Source organism: Puma concolor, chromosome B2, assembly GCF_028749965.1.
Source record: "Puma concolor isolate L17-30 chromosome B2, mPumCon1.1.hap2, whole genome shotgun sequence".
Classification (NCBI taxonomy): Eukaryota; Metazoa; Chordata; class Mammalia; order Carnivora; family Felidae; genus Puma; species Puma concolor.
Window position 1 is genome coordinate 88,815,189 of NC_141671.1, and position 19,236 is coordinate 88,834,424.

The following is a 19,236-nucleotide window of genomic DNA, read 5'->3' on the forward strand; positions in this document are numbered from 1 at the left end:
AGCCAGGGAAAACTGGAAACCTCATTGCTCCCAAGTTTTGAGTCCTTGGCTAATAAGCTGAGGACCTAATGTGGTAGCGTATGGTCTCTTCTCCTCAACTTGTAACTCCAAAAATACCAGAATCTGGTTCAGAAGAGGGACCTAAAGTGCTGCTTTAGACTTTTCTTAAGGTGATGGTGACTTTTAAAATAACCTACCAACAACTACAGTTCCAAGGAACTGAGGAAAATGACGAAAATCACCCACAGTTGAAAATGTGCTCAATTTCTCACCTAAGTCATAACTGTTGTCCATGAGTAGATGTTGGCATTCTGCAACTTGTATCTGATGATTAGTCATTTAGTTAATATCCACCAAGAAGAGGCCTCATGAAATGGCTTTTAAATTTAGTCAGGCAAAATAGCACCATTAATGATGGCCTTGACATTCAGCAAAGCCAAATTAAGCACTCAATCTGACATTTTATGGACAGTCTGTTATAGAGAGCCTCACACTCGATGGACACTCGATAAACATTAATTGCCTGGCTGATAATGAACAGCTACCCGTCTGTCTCATATAGAAGCTTCAGTAGTGGATAACTAGGAGCCTGCTTTTACTTATTTACTATTTATTTTTTTATTTTGAGACAGAGTCGAGAGTCCACATGCACACGTGTGAGCAGGGGAGGGTCAGAGAGAGAGAGAATCCCAAGCAGGCTCTTTGCTCAGCACAAAGCCTTATGCAGGGCTTGATCCCATGAGATCGTGACCTGAGCTGAAATGAAGAGTCAGAGGCTTAACCGACTGAGCCCACTGGGTGCCCCAAGAGGCTCATTTTAGATGCCCTGTGGGATAGGGCCTCATGAGCACCAAAAGGCGTGTGGATTTTTTTTTTTTTTTTTTTTTTTTTGCTTTTTAAAAAAATTAAAATGATGTCACAATTTCCTTTTAAACCTGAACACATTCATTAAAAATAGAATTCCCTTTGTGAGTTCAAGGTGAAGTACCAGTTAATTGTGGTACTGGTCAAATGTTATTTCCTTTTTAAATAGAGAGCTGAGAGCCTCTGAAGAATCATTGTCACATTCCCTTTTAAAATTGTTTGCATCCATGCCAGCGAAGTCATTAACATTTCAGATAGGCTGACTGTTATTTTCATTATTGTGCTGATCGTGCAGTGTATTCATTATAGTGATGAATGGTGAACTCTGGTCTGTATTTTATTCTTTCATTGAAACTGATTCACTTCTACTGAATATAAATATTATGGAGCTAGAAAAAAATATTTGCAATGTAATAATAACAGTTAACTCTTAAAAGTCATTTATTTTATGCAGTCGTTGTGCTAAGCTCTTTAGGTGTATTTGTTTCAAGTGTGTGTTGAAAGACTATTTTTCTGCCATATCTTTTTCATGTTTTTAAAACTACAATTTTCATGCTGTTTTATTTAAAATCAGTTTCACTCATGCTTATTTAATCACAGTGATACAGCCAACCTTAGCTTCATCTGAAAGACAAGAACACATGTTTGAAGGATAATAAAGCTGATGAAAATTTTAAACCTTTAGAAATTGAGTATTGAGTCAAGACAGATGGTTTTTAAAAGGGGCAAGACAGCTGATCATGTGAATCTGATGAATTGGTGTAAAGAATTATTGGGATCCATAGATATGTGCTATTCATCACTTTTATAAAAAATTGATTCAAAATGAACTGTCTACACTGGGATGATCCAGCTGCTTGTTGAATCAATTGCTTTTAATTAGCCCATCTGATGATGGTTGGGCATGGGGCTTGCATGCCTGGATTCCTGAAAGATTGAATTACCAGTGTTCTTCTCATTTAGAGGCATGTGACTCTGAAGTAATAAGAGAGGTAGCCATATAAAATCATTCAGATCACTTAAAAAATTACATACAGACATCTATAAATTTTCATAGGATTAGAAGAAGTTCTTTGAGTACCTTTCAGAAGTATTAGACCTCTTGAGGATGCCTAAATTCTTTTTTTCCCATTTTGTAAGATAGGGAGGCTTTTCACATAGCCTGCACGGACAGAGCATCAGATGTGTTTACAGAAGGAGTGAACTTGAACACATGTGACAACCCAAACACTCCGTATTAAACTGGCCTATTCTGCCTTGGAATAGGAAGGTTCTAGTGAAGTGGTTGCTTAGCAACTAATGGAGTTAGAAGAAACAGTGTGTTAGCTGGGGCTCTTGCCCTCATCTGTGTATAGTCAAATAATGGGAGAGTGGCTCTAGTGTGTATTGCCAGGCTCACGACTGTCAAACCAAAATGATGAATAAAATAGAAGGTTGAAGACAGATGCCACAGCTAGGCTGGGCACCCCTATCTGTAGTCATACACACCTTATATAATGTTGGCACACTGAAGAAAAAGATATTAAAAGAGGACATTAAAAATAAAAGAAGAGCTGTTGAGATTTTGTATTAAAAATTTAAGAGTGGCCATTAACTCACACTGGGTTTTTAAAGAGAATAGTGATAATTAAGGCAATTCCACATTATTAAATGTTCTTCTAAAAAGTTCTCTGTAGAAAAGATGTAACAGATTCAATGTGATGAGGTCATGAACAGTGTGTTTCAGCACTTACACATGTGCACACTTTATGATCCCAGGCTGGCATACCTGCTCCTGCTCCCTCTCTGTACCCGCAACAGACATAATAACAAGAGCCTGACCACTCTCAGTGAGTCTGGATGTGGGCTCACAGCCCTCAACAAGGTTCCAGGCAGCCACTCCCAGTGTCAGATGAGGTAGGCAAGGTGACAGTGCCTTGGCATTCTTTATGGCAAATGGGGATTCCTTAAAAGCTCTGGTTTTTGAATTCCATAGGGATGGGTCTGAGGGATTTGTATCACTAGAAGCTCTATGATGACCACATGAAATTCCTCTTCAGGAATGTAAGATAAGAAGGAGATGACCCAGAGAAGGTCAACCAGAGTAACTGGGGAAAGGAGGATGGTGGGATAGATTTACCTGAAGGCTGCTACCACTGTTACCATCCAAGAACATAGGACGAGCTACTCTCCCAGAGGTCTTGTTCTTGAAACCATGAGTCTTATTTAAATTTTACTTCTTATGTAATAACCTTTCTTCCCACCCTCCACCCCCTACCCTGCCAAGGTGTGGCAGCCAGTCCTTCCTTGCTGGGATTTGGACTCCGGTCTTGTGCCCAGACTACAGGATTTCTAGCATCAGCCTTCAGTGCTAACATTTTATGAATCAGAGAATTTGGATTAGGTGCTCCTTTCCAAGAGGAGACTTAATAGTTGTAACCACATATCAGAAAGGCTGTTAAGTATAAAAGATTGAATTTATTGAAATTCTACTATGACCAAAGGGAGAAAGTTATCAGGAGGGCGATTATGATTCAGTATTCTGGAGGTAGTAGTAATACCTTATATTCTTATGTAAAGTATTGGATATCTCATCACTTCAAATATTTAGGCATGCAAGGAGTGCCACAAGGCACAAGCTGTGCCTCTCAAACTTTAATGTGCACATAGATCACCTGGAGCTTTTGTCACAATGCACCTTCGATCCAGTAGGTGCGAGGTGGACATGGGATTCTGTGTCTAACACATTCTCCACTGATGCCAGTGCTGCTGGCCCAGGGACCACACCTTGAGTAACGAGGGGCCAGTGATCTCTGAAGTACCTTTTAGTTTCAAGATTCTGTTTAGAGAAGAGAAGCTAGAGTTTTAGCCATCATGCTTAAAACACACCCAGTGTGACTTTGGTAAGCACCATTAAGAGCCTCGTCTGTGTTTTACAGAATCTTCCCTGAATGCTTACATTGTAATTGACATAGAATCTCTCACTCAGCCTCCTCAGTTTTTCTCCTATCGTTTTCTTCAGGCTTTCAAACTTTTCTGATATTATTGTCCTCTGAAACTTTCCTTTCTTTGTAGCTACTTCCCCTAATTCATGCAGACTGTGTATCACACCTGCTAAGTCACTCCTTGACACAGGACCCAAATTCTGTTTTAGGACAGCTGTCAAAATGCAGTAAATCCCAGTTTGGTTTTAGTCAGTATGTCCATAGTAGATTTGGAAAGGCAGGGTTGAGGATATGAGGACAGAACAAATGGTGTCTGTGTGGGAAGATTCATTCAATAATGGCTTATCAAATATATCCAGTAAGGAAGAGTAAGTGTCATCCCTAAATTCCTGAAAGAATAGACTTCTTTACATGGTGGGTAGTAAAGTATTGAAATCCCATACCCAAGGAATATAGTCGTAGACTAAAAAGTAATAGAAGCACCAGAGGAATGAGCAGAAGCCAAGGGATCTGAAAGGGTGACCCAAGGATAAAGCCAGATGTATGGATGCCATTTTCCATTTTCCAGAGTAGTAACAATCAACAAGGATAAATACCATTCATGGATAACCTGACTTCATGATAGGCAACGGTTTCTGGCCTTCCCATTGGCTATATCTTTAAGAAAAAAACAACTTGGTTTGTATCCTTTTTCCATTCCATTCCCCAGAAGACTCAAGTGGTTGAAATATGGGTGCATCCAGGAGGAGGAAAATTCTAGAGAGAATGCCTGGCTAGCCTCAGTCAGTGAAGCATGCTACCTGTGATCTTGGGGTTATAGGTTCAGGCCCCACATTGGGTGTAGAGATAACCAAGAAAAAAAGAAATAGGATAAAGCATAATCATGCTGGTTTTGAAGGGCTTATTATCACCATGTAATTAATTTAAGAAGCAACTGTGCCAAGAGCAAAGCTGTGAAATACAGTTAGATTCTTTGAGTAAACAAGTTACATATTTGAAAATGTTGGGGAAAACCAGTATGTTTCACATTTTTTAGCATACAAGGTGAATTTTTCTTTATATGGTTAAGGTGAGAGAAAACTGGTATTTTAGAAATATTAATTTTTGCTGCCTAATTATATGTATAGTAATCTAATTTGCTGTTTTCATTTGCCATGATACATTATTCTCTGAGACACTTAACTATACTGTTTGAGGAAGAATTAAAACGGCTACAAAATATATTGGGGGAAAAACCCTCCAATGAAACAGCCTCACTGTTTCAGGCCATTAAGCTCCCCAAATGGATTGGGAAGCTTTTGCATTTGAGAGAGAAAAAAAAAGGTAAATAGTCCAGTTCAACTGTGGTTAGGACCCTTCTTTCTTCAATGCTAGGGAAATGGGCAATTGTGGTTAACTGAACAGTCTCATGAACTGGGATTTACTACCCATTCTATATGTGAGGTATAATCAAAATGTAATAAAAGATAATCACCATTAACACTAAATTGAGCAAAATGTAATCTTTGTTGATTCAGAAGTTAGCTTGACTCTGTAATGCCAGATGGCCATTGTGAACATCACTAATGACGTAACACTGGGCATTTACAAGATGTAGGGGATCCGGCTGGATCTGCTGATCATTATAAGTTGCTCCTTTCAATAACTTCCTTAAACATGTTCATTTACTTTTATTGAACTCTCATAAAAGATAAGGGTTGAATGTATCCAAAACACTGCAGTTATTTCATCCAGAAAATCATTTGGATTCCTGAAAAAACGGAATTCACAGTACATCTTGCCCATGTCCAGTGCAATTCGAAAGCTATGTGTAGTTTACCAGGTGAAAAGATCATATTTCACCAACTTTAAGTGCTTAAAAAAAATCTGTTGCTCTTATCATCTTTGAAGATGTAGTGGAATTTCCATCGGTCAGTTTTGTGACATTAATGTACCAACCTAAAATTGGTTGTAGTTCATCTTGTGACTGCATGACATCAATGTGACCTGGAGAAACTGAATTCATGTACTGTGATTTTAAGACTCAATTTGTGTCATTTCTGTGTGAAATACAGGAGGACTGACACACTATAAATCGACAATTCTCTCTGTGGGAGGCACTTAAAGTGGATTGTGTTCTCACAAACTGGGTTTTCAATTAGAAAGATTTGTGGTGGCGGTAGCACATTATCAGCCAAGAGTGATCTGTGACAACTGTAAATCTCAGCCTGGCCAAGTCTCTCCCAAAGACAAAAACAGTGTGAACCAAGGAAGAATCTGTGCGATGCTTCCATATTTCTGAGCAGAATCTTATCCCATGCTTTGGCAGAATGTTGTGGCTTCATAGAGGGCATTGCCATATGTTCTTACTTCTTTCTAAATGTCTAGCTTTGAACTAATGTGTATTTAGCTTATGGTAGATATTCTTTTTCTTTAACTGTAGCTACTTTAGCTATTTGTCTAAAACACCTTGCATCCAGAAAATTTCTGCCTATGTCAGATTAGTTATTTTTGTTTATGACCCTGTGTTACAGCTGGACATCATCGCAGCTGCATCGTCATCTGAACTTTTGAAGAGCATGTTGTTTCATTCATTCATCCATTCATCTCTATTTATTGTATGTGTGCTGTGCTAGGGTCTAGGGGCTTCATGGTGAGTAAGGAAGATGTGGTGCCCACTTTCACTGAGCTTGCAGTTTACCTTTTCAGGACACTCAGTGCTAAAGGACAGCACCATGGTCCCATCACCTCTTTTGCTACCAAAAGACACTTTGTCCTTCCCTGTGGGCTCTAGAAGCTCTCTTGACATTGTTTCACAAGCTCTCTTGACATTTCACAAGTTTCACAAGCTGATGAATGACTGGGTTCTTCCTTACTTTGGTGGTATCCAGTGAGGCTTTTTCTCTTTTTTTTCCTTCCTTTTAGAGAGAGCTAGAGTGCACATAAGCACCCCCCAGCGGGGAAGGGACAGAGGGAGGGGGGAGAGAGAATCCCAAGCAGGCTCCACAGCCAGCATGGAGCCTGACATGTGGCTCGTGACCTGAGCTGAAATCAAGAGTCAGATGTGTAACTGACTGAGCCACCCAAGTGCCCCCAGTGAGGCTTTTTCCGATTGAGGTGCCCTGTAAGATTATTAAGCCCAAACATAGATAATAATTGATTTAATAATTTCCTTTTTTCTTCTTATTAACCGGTGTTGTAACTTTTAAAAATTATGATGTTTTAAACTTATAACATTAAGTTTCTAAGACTGTATGATTATCAGAATGGAGGTTGTGTGTTTGTGGAAATGGTGATGGTTTTTACGATGTGGTCAGACCTTAACGTAGGGTGTGATAAAAGTTAAGTCCTACAGCCAGACAGGGATTTTGAGTGGGGCTGTCATTAGGAAGGCATTTGAAAGAAGAAGATTTGGGCAGAGGGCAGAGGAGGAGCTGTTTCTTAGCTCTCATTCTAATTGAGATCGAAGAGAGACTTGGGAAAGTAGGGCAGTCAGCTTGGATTAGAATAACAGCTTCTACTTATTAAGCTTCTACTTTGTGCCAGATACTGTGCTTGATATTAAGCATAATTGTACCTAAACCTCAAGACAACCTATGAGGTTTGTATCATCTCTATGTTACAGATAAAGGGCCTAAGGTTCAGAGAAACTAATACATTAGCCAAAGGTCACATGTTGAAGGTAAATTGCCACTTGACTGTGGATTATGGGACCCAGGATTTTAATCAGATGTATCTTTCTGCAGAGTCCTGAATATTAAAACTAAAACAAAGTTTTCAAAAGGCAGTTGTTAAAAAAATACACAGGTAACACATATTTATTTTAATGACAAATAATACTATGTAAATGAAATAAAAGTAATAGTCTCTTCCTTCCCTCTATAGTCATACCCTCTAACATAACCATACTGACAAATTTGGAGTTCCTTTGTTGCCTGTTCAAACATGTACAATGATATATGTACGTTATTCAAGGGGTTGTGTTCTGTCCCCGACTCTGCCAAGCCAGGTGTCAAGTTATAGCACCCTGGTTGAGGATGCCTGTTCTATGCCACCTTTGCTGTGGTTGCTTTTGAAAAAAACCAAGGAAAGCAGATTCAAAAAAAAAAAAAAAAAAAAAAAGACCTCCCTTGGCCTCTTGTTCTGTTCTGTAGCCTTTGCTCTGAGGGACTTTTTGCATTTCATTAACCCAGATAACTCTTGTGCAGTTTGAGTCATTTCTGTCAGCAGTGGAGTTGATAGAGAGCAGCTGGGCACAATTTCAGGTACTGTTACAACTTGGAAGATCTGAAAAAAAAATTCATATTGGGAATATATTAAAAATTGAAACAAGCCACATAATAAAAAACAGACATTGAAAACAACTGGAATTCAGTTTTTAGAGTGGCAATAAGAAATCTAGAAGCAAATTCAGAATTACACAAATTAAAAGATCTTTTTATTATTATGACCTGTGCTTTTTAGTTTTGAAATTTTATTGATTTATTGATTTAATATTTTAAGTAGGCCATGGCCAATGTGGGCCTTGAACTCATGACCCTGAATTCAAGAGTCACATACTCTACTGACTGAGCCAGCCAGATGTCCATAGTTTTGAAATTTTAGATATTCCACGAATGCATAAGCAGAATCCACTTACATTAAAATCAATTTTCTGATAGCCTTTTATATCTAGCCACCCTAAGTGAGCTGCACCTCAATTGAAAACAACAACAGGGGGACTGGGTGGTTCGGTCCATCAGGCATCTGACTTCAGCTCAAGTCATGATCTTGTGGTCTGTGAGTTTGAGTCACACGTTGGGCTCTGCGCTGACAGCTCAGAGCCTGGAGCCTGCGTTGGATTCTGTGTCTCCCTCTCTCTCTGCCCCTCCCCCACTCACATTCTGTCTCTCTCTCAAAAATAAATAAACATTAAAAAAAATTTAAAACAACAGCAGCAACAAAACCCCCGGAGACTAGTGTTCCTAATGTATCACTGCTTTTAACCAAAGAATATGTAAGGGAGATAGAATTCTATTTCATCGTTATTACAGTATAGAATTTTCACTAAGACCTTGCCTTATACAGGTAATATACTGAACACTTCATATATGTAGTGTCATCTAATATTCAAACAAGTTCATGAAGTGGGTACAATTATTGTCCCCATTTTTTAGAAAGAAAACTGAGTCAGAGAGAGGCTACATGTGTGTCCCAGTCACTTGCTAGTGCTTATAATCAAGCCCAGAATGGTTTGGTTACAAATTTGCCCTTAATCACCGTGGTTCACCAAACCAAGGATTATGTGACTTCAGATCCAGTGTTTTTAACCATTCCCAGAGTCCCTTAACTTCCAGTGGCACTAGCAGCAAGCCAGATCAACTCACTCACTAACCAAGTTGCCAAATATACCGTATTGACCATTCACCATTAACAGTTTCTAAAGGAATGTTAGATTTCATTTATTCATGATAAAGCCAATTTCTGAAAGTGAAATCTTCTGAATGCTATTTAATATAGCAAATATAATTGTGTATGTTACACATTACATACTTCCAATGCCTTTAGGATATTTTGAATATTGTTTTTTATTGTCTCAAGTTGCAAACATTGAAAATATTCTTTACATTTCTCAAATGATAAGAGAGTAATAATTTGGTGTTTCTAACGATTAAAATTTTAACTCTAAAGGAAGCTAACAGAGACAATTCTATTCATTATAAGATCTCAGAACTCTCAAATGCAGTGACACAGAAATGACGAGCTCCAGAAAGAATAATCATCAATTAATACCACCATTCAATGTATATTAACTTAAAATGTGTAGAATTGTGAGGATCAAAAATAGATTTATCAAAACATAAAAATCACTAAGAGATGAATATTAATACATGGGCAAAACAAAAAAATAACATTTCTAAAATTAAAAAATTTAGTGTGAACTAAAATATTACCATAGAGAAGAGTGAGGGGTTTTTCCTACCCACTTTTTAATTTTATCTCTATGAAGTTAGCTAAACTGTACATTCTGAAGGCACCATCCCCTTAAGACTTCTATCACTTCTGATACCAGTTGCTATTTAGAAGGGGTTCCTAAAACTATTCTCACATTCATTAATTCACTAGGAAGTCTCACAGAACTTGCTGAAAACTTTTATACTCATGGAAATGGCTTATTACAGGGAAAGGAAACAAGTTGGAATCAGACAAGGAAAGAGACACATAGGACAGAATTGAGAAAGGGACCACATACAGATTTGCTGGCCGTCCTGCCTCTGTGGGATCATAGCATTATCTCCTAGCCACCCTAAGTGACAAAATGCAGAGGACTGCCAACCAGGGACACATACCCAAACTTTTGGTGTCCAGAGTTTTTATTGGGGCCCACTCACAGGTTGCCATTGTGATTGGCTTTTCATCTCCAGCCTCTCCTAGAGGTCAGACTAATACCTTTAGTCTCCATTTCCTCTGGAGGTCAGAACTGATACAGTGTGGCCCAAACCACCATTGTAAATCCTGGTGTTAGACTGTCATTGGTCAAATTTCCAACAAACAAAGACACTCCTGTCAAGCAGGATGTTCTAAGGGTCTGGTGATCACCTTCCAGAAGCCAAGGGAAAAGACCAGAGCTTCCTTTGGGTGAGGTTAATTCTTCGCTATATAGATGTATACTTTTCTAAAAAGTGCGTTTCATCATTGGTAACCGAAAAGGGGATATTCTCTTTATACCTGTTAAATCAAACTTGTTACAAGTGTATAAATTACACTTGTGTAAATTATGTGTAAACAAAAAAGTCGGTATTTTTTTTGTTTTTGTTTTTGGACAGGAAGCAAGCCAGTGCATTTTTTTTTTTTAATTTGGCAAGGTTTCATTTTATTTAATTTTTAAGCTTTCACTTGACATACTGATCATCCTGTAGACCTGATTTTCAGTAAGTTGGCCATTTGGGGAATTGGTTTGGGGGCAAATTGATTTTCAGTAAATAACTTAGTGGTTCTAGAACTCAAGTGAACATCAGAGTCACCTGGATGGCCTATCACAACGCACATCGCTGGGTTCCACTGTGAGTTTCTGTGTCAGTAGGTCTGGGCTGGGGCCCCCACCATCCATACTCTAAAGTTCCCAGTGATGCTGATGTTGCCAGGCCAGGGGCCACATTTTGAGAACCCTTGGAACAGAGTGTGTGATACATGGCAGGTGAGAGGAATGAGATGTGTCATTAAGTTGAGGTAGAAAATATGCAGAGAAGTTAAGAGACAAAGTCGCTGCTTTCCATGTCTTGTTGGCAAGTTGGAAGTGCTCCACATTTCATGGTAGCAGTGAGACCCCAGATCGAGAGACTGAGTTCAGTGAGTGAGCCTCAACACAGCCACCCCAGAGAACAACCGTGGGATTAAGTGGGACTCTGTGTGTGAGGTGTGCGATGCCATTTGTGTGTTACTCTGTTTAGACAGAGTGATTTGCAGTGGCTTTTTGTAGACGCATTTCAAAAACCAAAATCAATCTTTAATTTATGGGATGTATTTCTTTCCTAGTCTCTCTAGAACTTTTCTTGTTTCCTTGCTTTTTAAGTTCCATAACTCCGCATCCCTCCCTTTCTCTCCCATCTCAGGCGATGTTCAGTCTCTGTATGGTGGAAAGTGGAGCTGACGAGGTCAGTTTACATGGTGTGACCAGCCTTGGCTTAAAGCAGGCCCTGGAGTTTGCATACACAGGACAGGTATGGTACCACATGTCATCTGAAAGGTTTAACATTTTAACTCCAGCCAACCAGAGGGGATTATCCTTGAAGTATGAGATTTGGGTGTTTTTCTTGTTTTTCATTTTGATGTTTCAAACAAAAGTTTCACGTCTCCTTAATTTTATAACTAAAATGATGGAAAGGTAAGTAAAGCAATTTGATTTTAAATAGGACCCAAGGAGCATAATATTTTAATCTGAGCTCAGTGGCTTGCTGGTGTAATTTTAAAATATCCCAAAGAACTGTCATATGGGAATGAGTTTGCAAAATAACTTGAGTTGTCATTACTGAAGCTCTATTACTTAATCATGACTTTATTGGCTTAAAAAAAATGTAAAGCCCTGAGAAGCCATGTATAACATCTTGGCACCCTGTCCTCCACACACATCTCAGATTCAGGGTCTCAAGTAATAGATTATAATGTGATGGTTTGAAAGCCAAAATTGTTCATCATTAAAATTGTCATAGAGTTTACAGGTATTTCCAGAGAACATCCATTTTCTTTTTTTTAATGAAAGAGTAATGATGAGAACTAATAGAATGTGAGTCAGTGTGTGACTATCAGAGAAGATCAAAATAAGACTGCATAAAGACCGTATGAATCTAGGTCTGAAGCATCATCGTTCTTTACTAGTTTTATGTTACTGAAACAATTATTAGAATACACAAAAACCTTCCTTTTAAAATTATTTTTAATTATAACTGACATATAACATTGTATTAGTTTTAGGTATAGAACATAATAGTTTGATACCTGTCCTACCAAAGTCTGGTTAACATCCCTCACCACACATAGTTACAAATATTTTTTTCTTGTGGTGAGGACTTTTAAAATCTGTTCTCTTAGCATCTTTCAAATATACAACAGTATTGTTAACTATGGTCACCATGCTGTATGTTACATCCCCAGGACTTATTTATCTAAACCTAGAAGTTTGTACCTTTGACCCTCTTCACCCACTTTACCCACCTCCAACCCCCCATTTTCATTTGAGAACCACTCAAAATCAATCCAAATACTGACTGGATGTTTATCGTCTTTTATAAAGTTGGGTTGTTTAATTCCATTTTATTTAACGTATGTTTAGTATCCTCTATGCTAAAATAAGGAGGCTCACACCCTGGTGAGGAAGAGAGCCATACACGTAATCACATGTCCTCATTGTGTTGGGAGATATAATAGAAGCAGAATACAGGATGTAGTACAGACAAAAAGGAGGATGTGATTATCTGGAGCCATCAGTACAAACTTTCACAGAGAAGGTGGTATTTGAGTCTTGAAGAATGTTGGGAATTCACTTTTCTGCTAAAATTTCCTCTTTAGAGGCTTATTAAACTGTATGATATTATCCACTTTATTTTCTAGAGCTAGTAGAGTTTGAGATATGTTTCATAGAATAATTGAGGCAAAGTCTGGCAGCTGAAATAAAAATAGTGGGTAGAAAGGGAAAAAAATCATCCATCAAGTAGCAGGTGCAAAGGGAAATAGAAAGGAAGTGGATCACAAATTCAGGGTTCAGCCCAGCCAGATTTCATGCCTTAGGAAATTCAGGTGGACAGTTATTGTTCACAGATTTGCCAAAACAGATTCCCAGTGAGCTGAGTAAATAATGTGTTATATGATTTTTGGTTTACAGATGTAAAGACAGATGGCCAGCTCTAAATTGTGTCTTGTGTAGATTTCTCTCTTCACATCTGAGGTACAGTCACACCCGCATTTGCCCATCCCTAAAGTACTATTGATAACCCGTAGCTCATACTTTGCTGGTATGCAGTGGGAATGAAATAGTAAATCTTGCGTGTTTTTTTAATAAAACTATCCAAGTAAGTAGTTTTTGTACTTAGTTGCATTAATAATGAAAAAGTTTAAGCTCAGAAGCTATGGGCTGCAAAGCATTTAAATCATTAGTAAACAGAAGGGCACAAAAATTGATATAAAGGCTGAGTTAAAACATGCATGCAGATATAAGTGGCTGTATTATTGTTTGCTTCTGATTGCCTTGTAGTTTCTTTCACATTATATAGAGAGATAGATAGTGCCTGTGGCATAAAGGATTTATGAAACATGAACTTTATGAAGGGGACTTTTTGAAGAGTAAGAAAACTGCTTGGGAAGAAGTTCGCAATCATACTCATCAGTTAGGAGTCATATGCTCATATTCCACTTTTATGAGGAGAAAGGAAAGCCAATAACTGCTTAAAAAAAAATCAAGCCCTAGGGCCAGACCCAGAGTTGCATTTATTCTGCCCAGTGACCTGTTTCTGATGTGTCCACCCACAGAGCGGCAGCCAGCCTGCAGCATATAGCAGTAACTCATCTGTTCAGATTGTGTGCTGAGGGACAGGAAGTGGGCTGGCATTTCATGGAGCATCTTCTGCAAGAGCAAGGGCACTACCCTAGGCAGTTTGAATTGTGTGCTGTTTGAATTCATCTTATAGACAGGTCTGCAGAATGCAATGATCCATCGTGAAGATGATGGGCCCGGGAAGGTGCAGGGAATGACTGAAATCACTCTCCCAGTGAATACAGACTCAGTGAGTCAAGTCAATCTTCTTAATTTCAAATCCATTGTTCTTTCTTAATGTCCTAGGTCACTGAGGAAAGGTTAAGTCATATTTGTTCCACTTTGTTGAAGGAGGCGGGGAAGCATTTGGACATTTTAGAGAGTGACGTGCTCTCATCCTGGGGGCCTTTGCAACACTCAGTTCATGAGGGCTCCAAGTTGCTGCACTGGTAATATGATTACTCTTTGCTGCACAGTGGACATTGATATAGTCTTTCTTGGACAACATCCATGGTACTTTGTTTTCTTAAACACCAAAAATGACTTTATAATAAGTCTGTTTTCCCTTTAAGATGTGAACAGAGATAATGGCAGAACGTGAAATTGCAGTATGCTTGGGAAATGCAGAAAGCTGCTTTCTCTTTCTATGGAATCAAAGTTAACATTAAGCGAAAACTTTGGCATATGGAAGCAGGAGTAAAAGCATAGTTCTTCCGCTTCTTGTTTTTTTACTATTGTGGATATTTGCTAATCTATTGTCCTTTAGTCATCATATAGATTTGTAAAAATGAGGGTTAACATTGAACTTCTCTACCAATAGCTATTTTTACTGGCAGTTGATTATACCTTTAGTCAGTGGTAGTAGGCATAGTATAAAATATAAGTATTTTAAGTGTCTGAAAATTGTTGCTGTCTTGGGAGGTACATTGGAAGTAGAGTGGGTGTGATGAATGAATGCCGCCACGTGTGACAAGACGTGTGCATGTTCCTCCTACATACTGCTCTAAAGCATAGCCTTCTCAAACTTGGTCACAGATTTCATCCAGAAATTTTAAAGAAAGAGCAAACTTTTCCCCCAAAGGTAATACATCCTCTGAAAATGCATGCACTTTTCTTATTAAGAAGCCTTACATAGGGCTGAGCAAGCACACATTCTGCCTTCCCACTGATGAGAGACGCACGCCCTTCTTGGGGCACAGCTTGTGCAGAGGCTGGGATGCATCGCAACCCTTGTGGGTGTCTGCACAGCTATATAGAGCAGAAGCAGCCATGAGGGGCAAAGGAACCAGGCTGCTCTCTAGGTCCTGTTCTGGGCTGGCACTGGGAGTGAGGTCAGAAGCAAATGGTGTGATGTAAACTGTCACTGGGCAGATCTGCCTTAGCGGGGAAAGGACAAAGTAAACCTAAGAAAACACAAAGTCTCACTTAATTTGGTGGGAGAGACTACCCGTTACCTTGGCCTCCCTTAGTCTGCTCACTTTCCAACTCTGGCCAGGAATTCATTTGTGTTTCAGATCAGGAAAGAAGAAGGGGAGGAAGAAGAGACAAAAAGGGATTCTGATGAGGACGTTGCCTGGGAGGAGGATTCCCAGTCCTAACTAGACAAGAGGTCAGCCACTCAAGAGTCAGCAGGTGTTGCTAAGAAAGCCCAGAAGATAGTGAGGAGCGGTTAACACCAAGACCTTTCTGTAAAGAGAAGAGCCCTGCTTCTGGAAGGACTTTCAACCTCAAAGGTCCTAGAATAGGCCCCTAGGAATTTGAGTAACTAAGGACAAAATAGGAAGCAAATAGTGCTGAGAACCACAATAAAGTTCACTGTGGCGCACTCTGGCTCTGGTGGTGTTAAGGAAGAGAGGCTGTATGCCAAGCACTGTGCTAAATACCTTCCTTAGATTGGACCAAGGGGTTAAGCCTAATTAGGTTCCTCTGACTTTCCAGAGAACTGTCCTCTTGTTCTGTTCCTTGTAGCTTTGAGAGAGAAACTATGTACCCAATGATAGTGGCATTTGTAGTTTCCTTTAAAATTCCCCACCTCCAGGTACTCCCAGCTTTGTCAGCCATGAACCAGCCATGTCATATCTGGGCATCTGAAGAGAAAGGACTCTTTGGTATCCATATGCCATTGCTTTTCTCTTTATCATTTGGTAACTCCAGTCTTGGCTCTTCATCACATGGAAGAACCCATGTCCTTGGGACTCCCATCCTAATTACCTTCCTCTTATCCAGAGAATGCTTTAGTACAGTCTTCACAAGGAGATTTTGTGTAACCATTAATATTAATATTTTAAAGTCTTTGGAAATATAGTAAAGTATGATACTCTATTAAGTGAAAAAAACGTTTTAGCCATAATTGTGGTTATGTAAAAATATTCATGCACCAGAAATTGTAAACTCAAGGAAACAATCCCTTAATATTCATGCTCTGTGCAGCAAGGTTTTTCTTCCTGATTCTGATTTGATTCCTTAATAGGTTCACATTATTATTATTTTTTTTTTACGTGGCACTGATATGGCATACACTGTAGCATTCCATTTTGGTGATCATTGAAACTGTATTTATTCTCCACAGCCGAATATTTTCCTCTGTAGACTTGAGCACTCAGACCCAGCAGCAAACTGACAGGAGTCTTAATTGGAACTGCTTCTCATGGACCATCCCTTCAGGGATAGATGTGTCACTTTCCATGCAAAAAGTCCCCATAAGATTTGCTTATAAACATAACCTGGTTGAACTAAATGGTAGCACATGAACAAATCTGGGAGAAATTTTTCTTAAATGCATCACTGGGGAGCCATGTTCAAGGCTATTCAGCGATTTAAATATTTTAGCTGTAGAATCCTTTCTTCGCCTAGCAGTATCTACAGAAACCTGGCAAGCAAAAAGCCCCTAGGGCCCTTGTACCATGCCCCAGGCTTTGGAGGCCACAGTCCTAAATCCACATTCTGAGGAAGAATATTTTGAATTGTGCAGAAAGCGATCCTTTTCTCCTTCCCTTAATTCCTGTCAGAGCTGTGCCAGAGTCCACACTGGAAGGTTTGAGAGTGAAATGAAGGAAGTTTGAATGTCATCAGTGATTTTTGCTTCCTTGGATCCTTTGAAATTCTGCATTATTTGCCTTTGGAGAGATTTTCTGTTTTATCAGTGGGTCATTGAAACACACACACAGGCAGGTGTGTCCCCTTTCCGGCTTACTGTTTCAGGGTGAAGATGTTACCTGTTCCTGTTCATGGTTTCACAGGAAGCAATCAACTGACTTGACAGACAAGAACCATATGCCAAATGGAATTTTCATGGCTTCCTAAGTTGTTAAGTAAAACAATAAACCTTGACATGTTTTGGTGGTCAAAAGTGGTAAGGACAGGTTGGGGACCTAATCTTCTCTTGTGAAAAAAATGAAAAGTGAGATTTCAAAAGTCTGGGTCCTGACTGACCCCCAGAAGCTTACTTTTCTCAGCTGAGGAACAAGAACCCAAGCACTCCCTGGCCTGGAAGCCCATCTGTTCTTTAAAGGGAACAGCTGATTCACACAAAGTGAAGTCATATGGGAGGACCTTCTCCATGTAGAGCAGGACCAGTTCTAATTAACAGTCTCTACTTCATGCCAGCCTGTTCTCCCGTATTTGTGCCGTCTGGTCAGAATGTACTCAGGTGTAGTTTATACTGCAGGAATTATAAAGCCATTTGCTCAGCATATCCACATCTAAAATATCTCTGTGTAATGAAGTATAATTGTGACACACTTCTGAGATCTGCTTTCATTTGGTAATAAAACTGATACTTTGATTTTTTTTTTTTTAAGTTTCCTGACTCTTCCTTAATAATTTGCAAGTTTGGGTTTCCGAGGTGTCCCATAATCACTCTGCAAAAACAGAATGGCTCTCTAACCAATGCAAAATTTGATTCAGATGTTAAGACTGGTAATGCCACACACGTGCCAAGAGGATATAAAAGGTTTATTACTCACATAATGAGGCTTTCTGGGGAGAGCAGGGTGGCTCTTAAGCAGGCCCAAAGATGGCTTCAGAGGGCGTGTACGGGGTGATTGGCCTTGATTTTTGTTGTGGTTAGGGGTTGGGGCTGGAGGATTCTCCACTCAGGCAGGAGCTCATGTGGTTTGAACTCCTACCAGCACCAAGGAAGAGAGCACTCAATCTTTCCTGAACTTTTCCCCAGGTGCAGGGCAAACAGGAAAGAGAGAGGGCTGGGGCTTGAAAGCTGTCAGTAGGCAAACATCAGAAATGGAGTCAGACCTCAGTTACATTAGTCTAGCATTCTTCTTGAGTGAGAGTCACATTTTATTTTTCAAAAATTTTAAAGTGTTTACTTATTTTTGAGAGAGAGGGAGCATGAGCAGGGGAGGGTCAGAGAGTGTGAGAGAGAATCCCAAGCAGGTTCTGCGCTGTCAGCTCAGAGCCCCGAGCAGGGCTCGAACCCAAGAATAGTGAGATCATGACCTTAGCAGAAAGCAAGGGTTGGACGCTTAACTGAGCCATCCAGGTACCCTGAGAGTCCCATTTTAGGCATAGATATTTTCCTTTGAGACATTATGAAACTCAGTCACTTAGGAAAACATAATGTGTTTAAACAATATGCCAATAGTGTATTTGACCTTTCTTGGCATTAATTCCATGCTGAGGAACCCATTTGTGGGCCACGGTGCTTGAACTTGTGTAGAAAACGTGCATAGTGAGAACATGATTAGGGTCTCTGGATATCTGAGATAGCATTAGATGACAAGGCTGAGTGTGGCCCCTTTGTGTTTTAATCTTCTCTGTATTATATACTCAATTCCAATGAGCTGGATCTGTTGCCTGTCTTTACTCTCCTTCCAACTCTACCTCCCACCCTCCCTCTACTGCCAGTATAAGGAATGGAAAGAGAAGTATTTCCTGTATGCTCTTGATAATGGCTCTGTTGTCATAAGTGGGGCAATAAACAGTCAGTCCTTTTCTAGCCAATGTCCTCTAGAGTAGAATCGGCTAATATCCAGCAACTTAAAATAGTAGGTCAACCCACTTAGTAAATTCAGGGTAGATTTTGCACTTCTATGCATTTGTTTCTTTTGGATGTTTTGGCATCCAAATCATTGCCAAACATTTTACATTTTACGGTGTTCGTCTCAAATTTTTCCTTTGCTGTGGTGGATGAGCAGTAACTCTTGTTTTAGAATATTTCTAAGCAGAAATCAAAGCAGAATTTCTAAACAGTGTTCTTTCTTGATCATTGGAATTTGTGAACATTGGCTGCACTCTGAATCCTCCCCTAAGGAAATCCTATCCTTCCTTTAGGTGCTCCATCAAGTCAGCTGTGAGTGGAGGGAGGTTAACAGTTTATTTCATGGAGGAACTTGATTAGCTTATTAATTTTCATAAGAAGATGTCAGCCTATTGATGACTTTTTAAAGTACATCAGCTTTTCCCCTGATTCGGCAAAAGAGCATAATTACACTCCAGCCTCAGCCT

At 39.5% G+C, this 19,236-nt stretch overlaps 1 protein-coding gene across 7 annotated transcripts in view; it reads left to right on the plus strand.

The window, feature by feature from the left end:
* The window catches only part of KLHL32 (kelch like family member 32), a 246,291-nt gene that overhangs the window by 86,001 nt on the left and 141,054 nt on the right, over positions 1 to 19,236 (plus strand). For all 7 annotated transcript variants that reach the window (XM_086707456.1, XM_086707454.1, XM_086707459.1 and 4 more), the window contains one exon: positions 11,360 to 11,467. In XM_086707456.1, the coding sequence (XP_086563582.1) occupies positions 11,360 to 11,467 (108 nt within the window). The remainder of the gene's footprint in view (positions 1 to 11,359; positions 11,468 to 19,236) is intronic.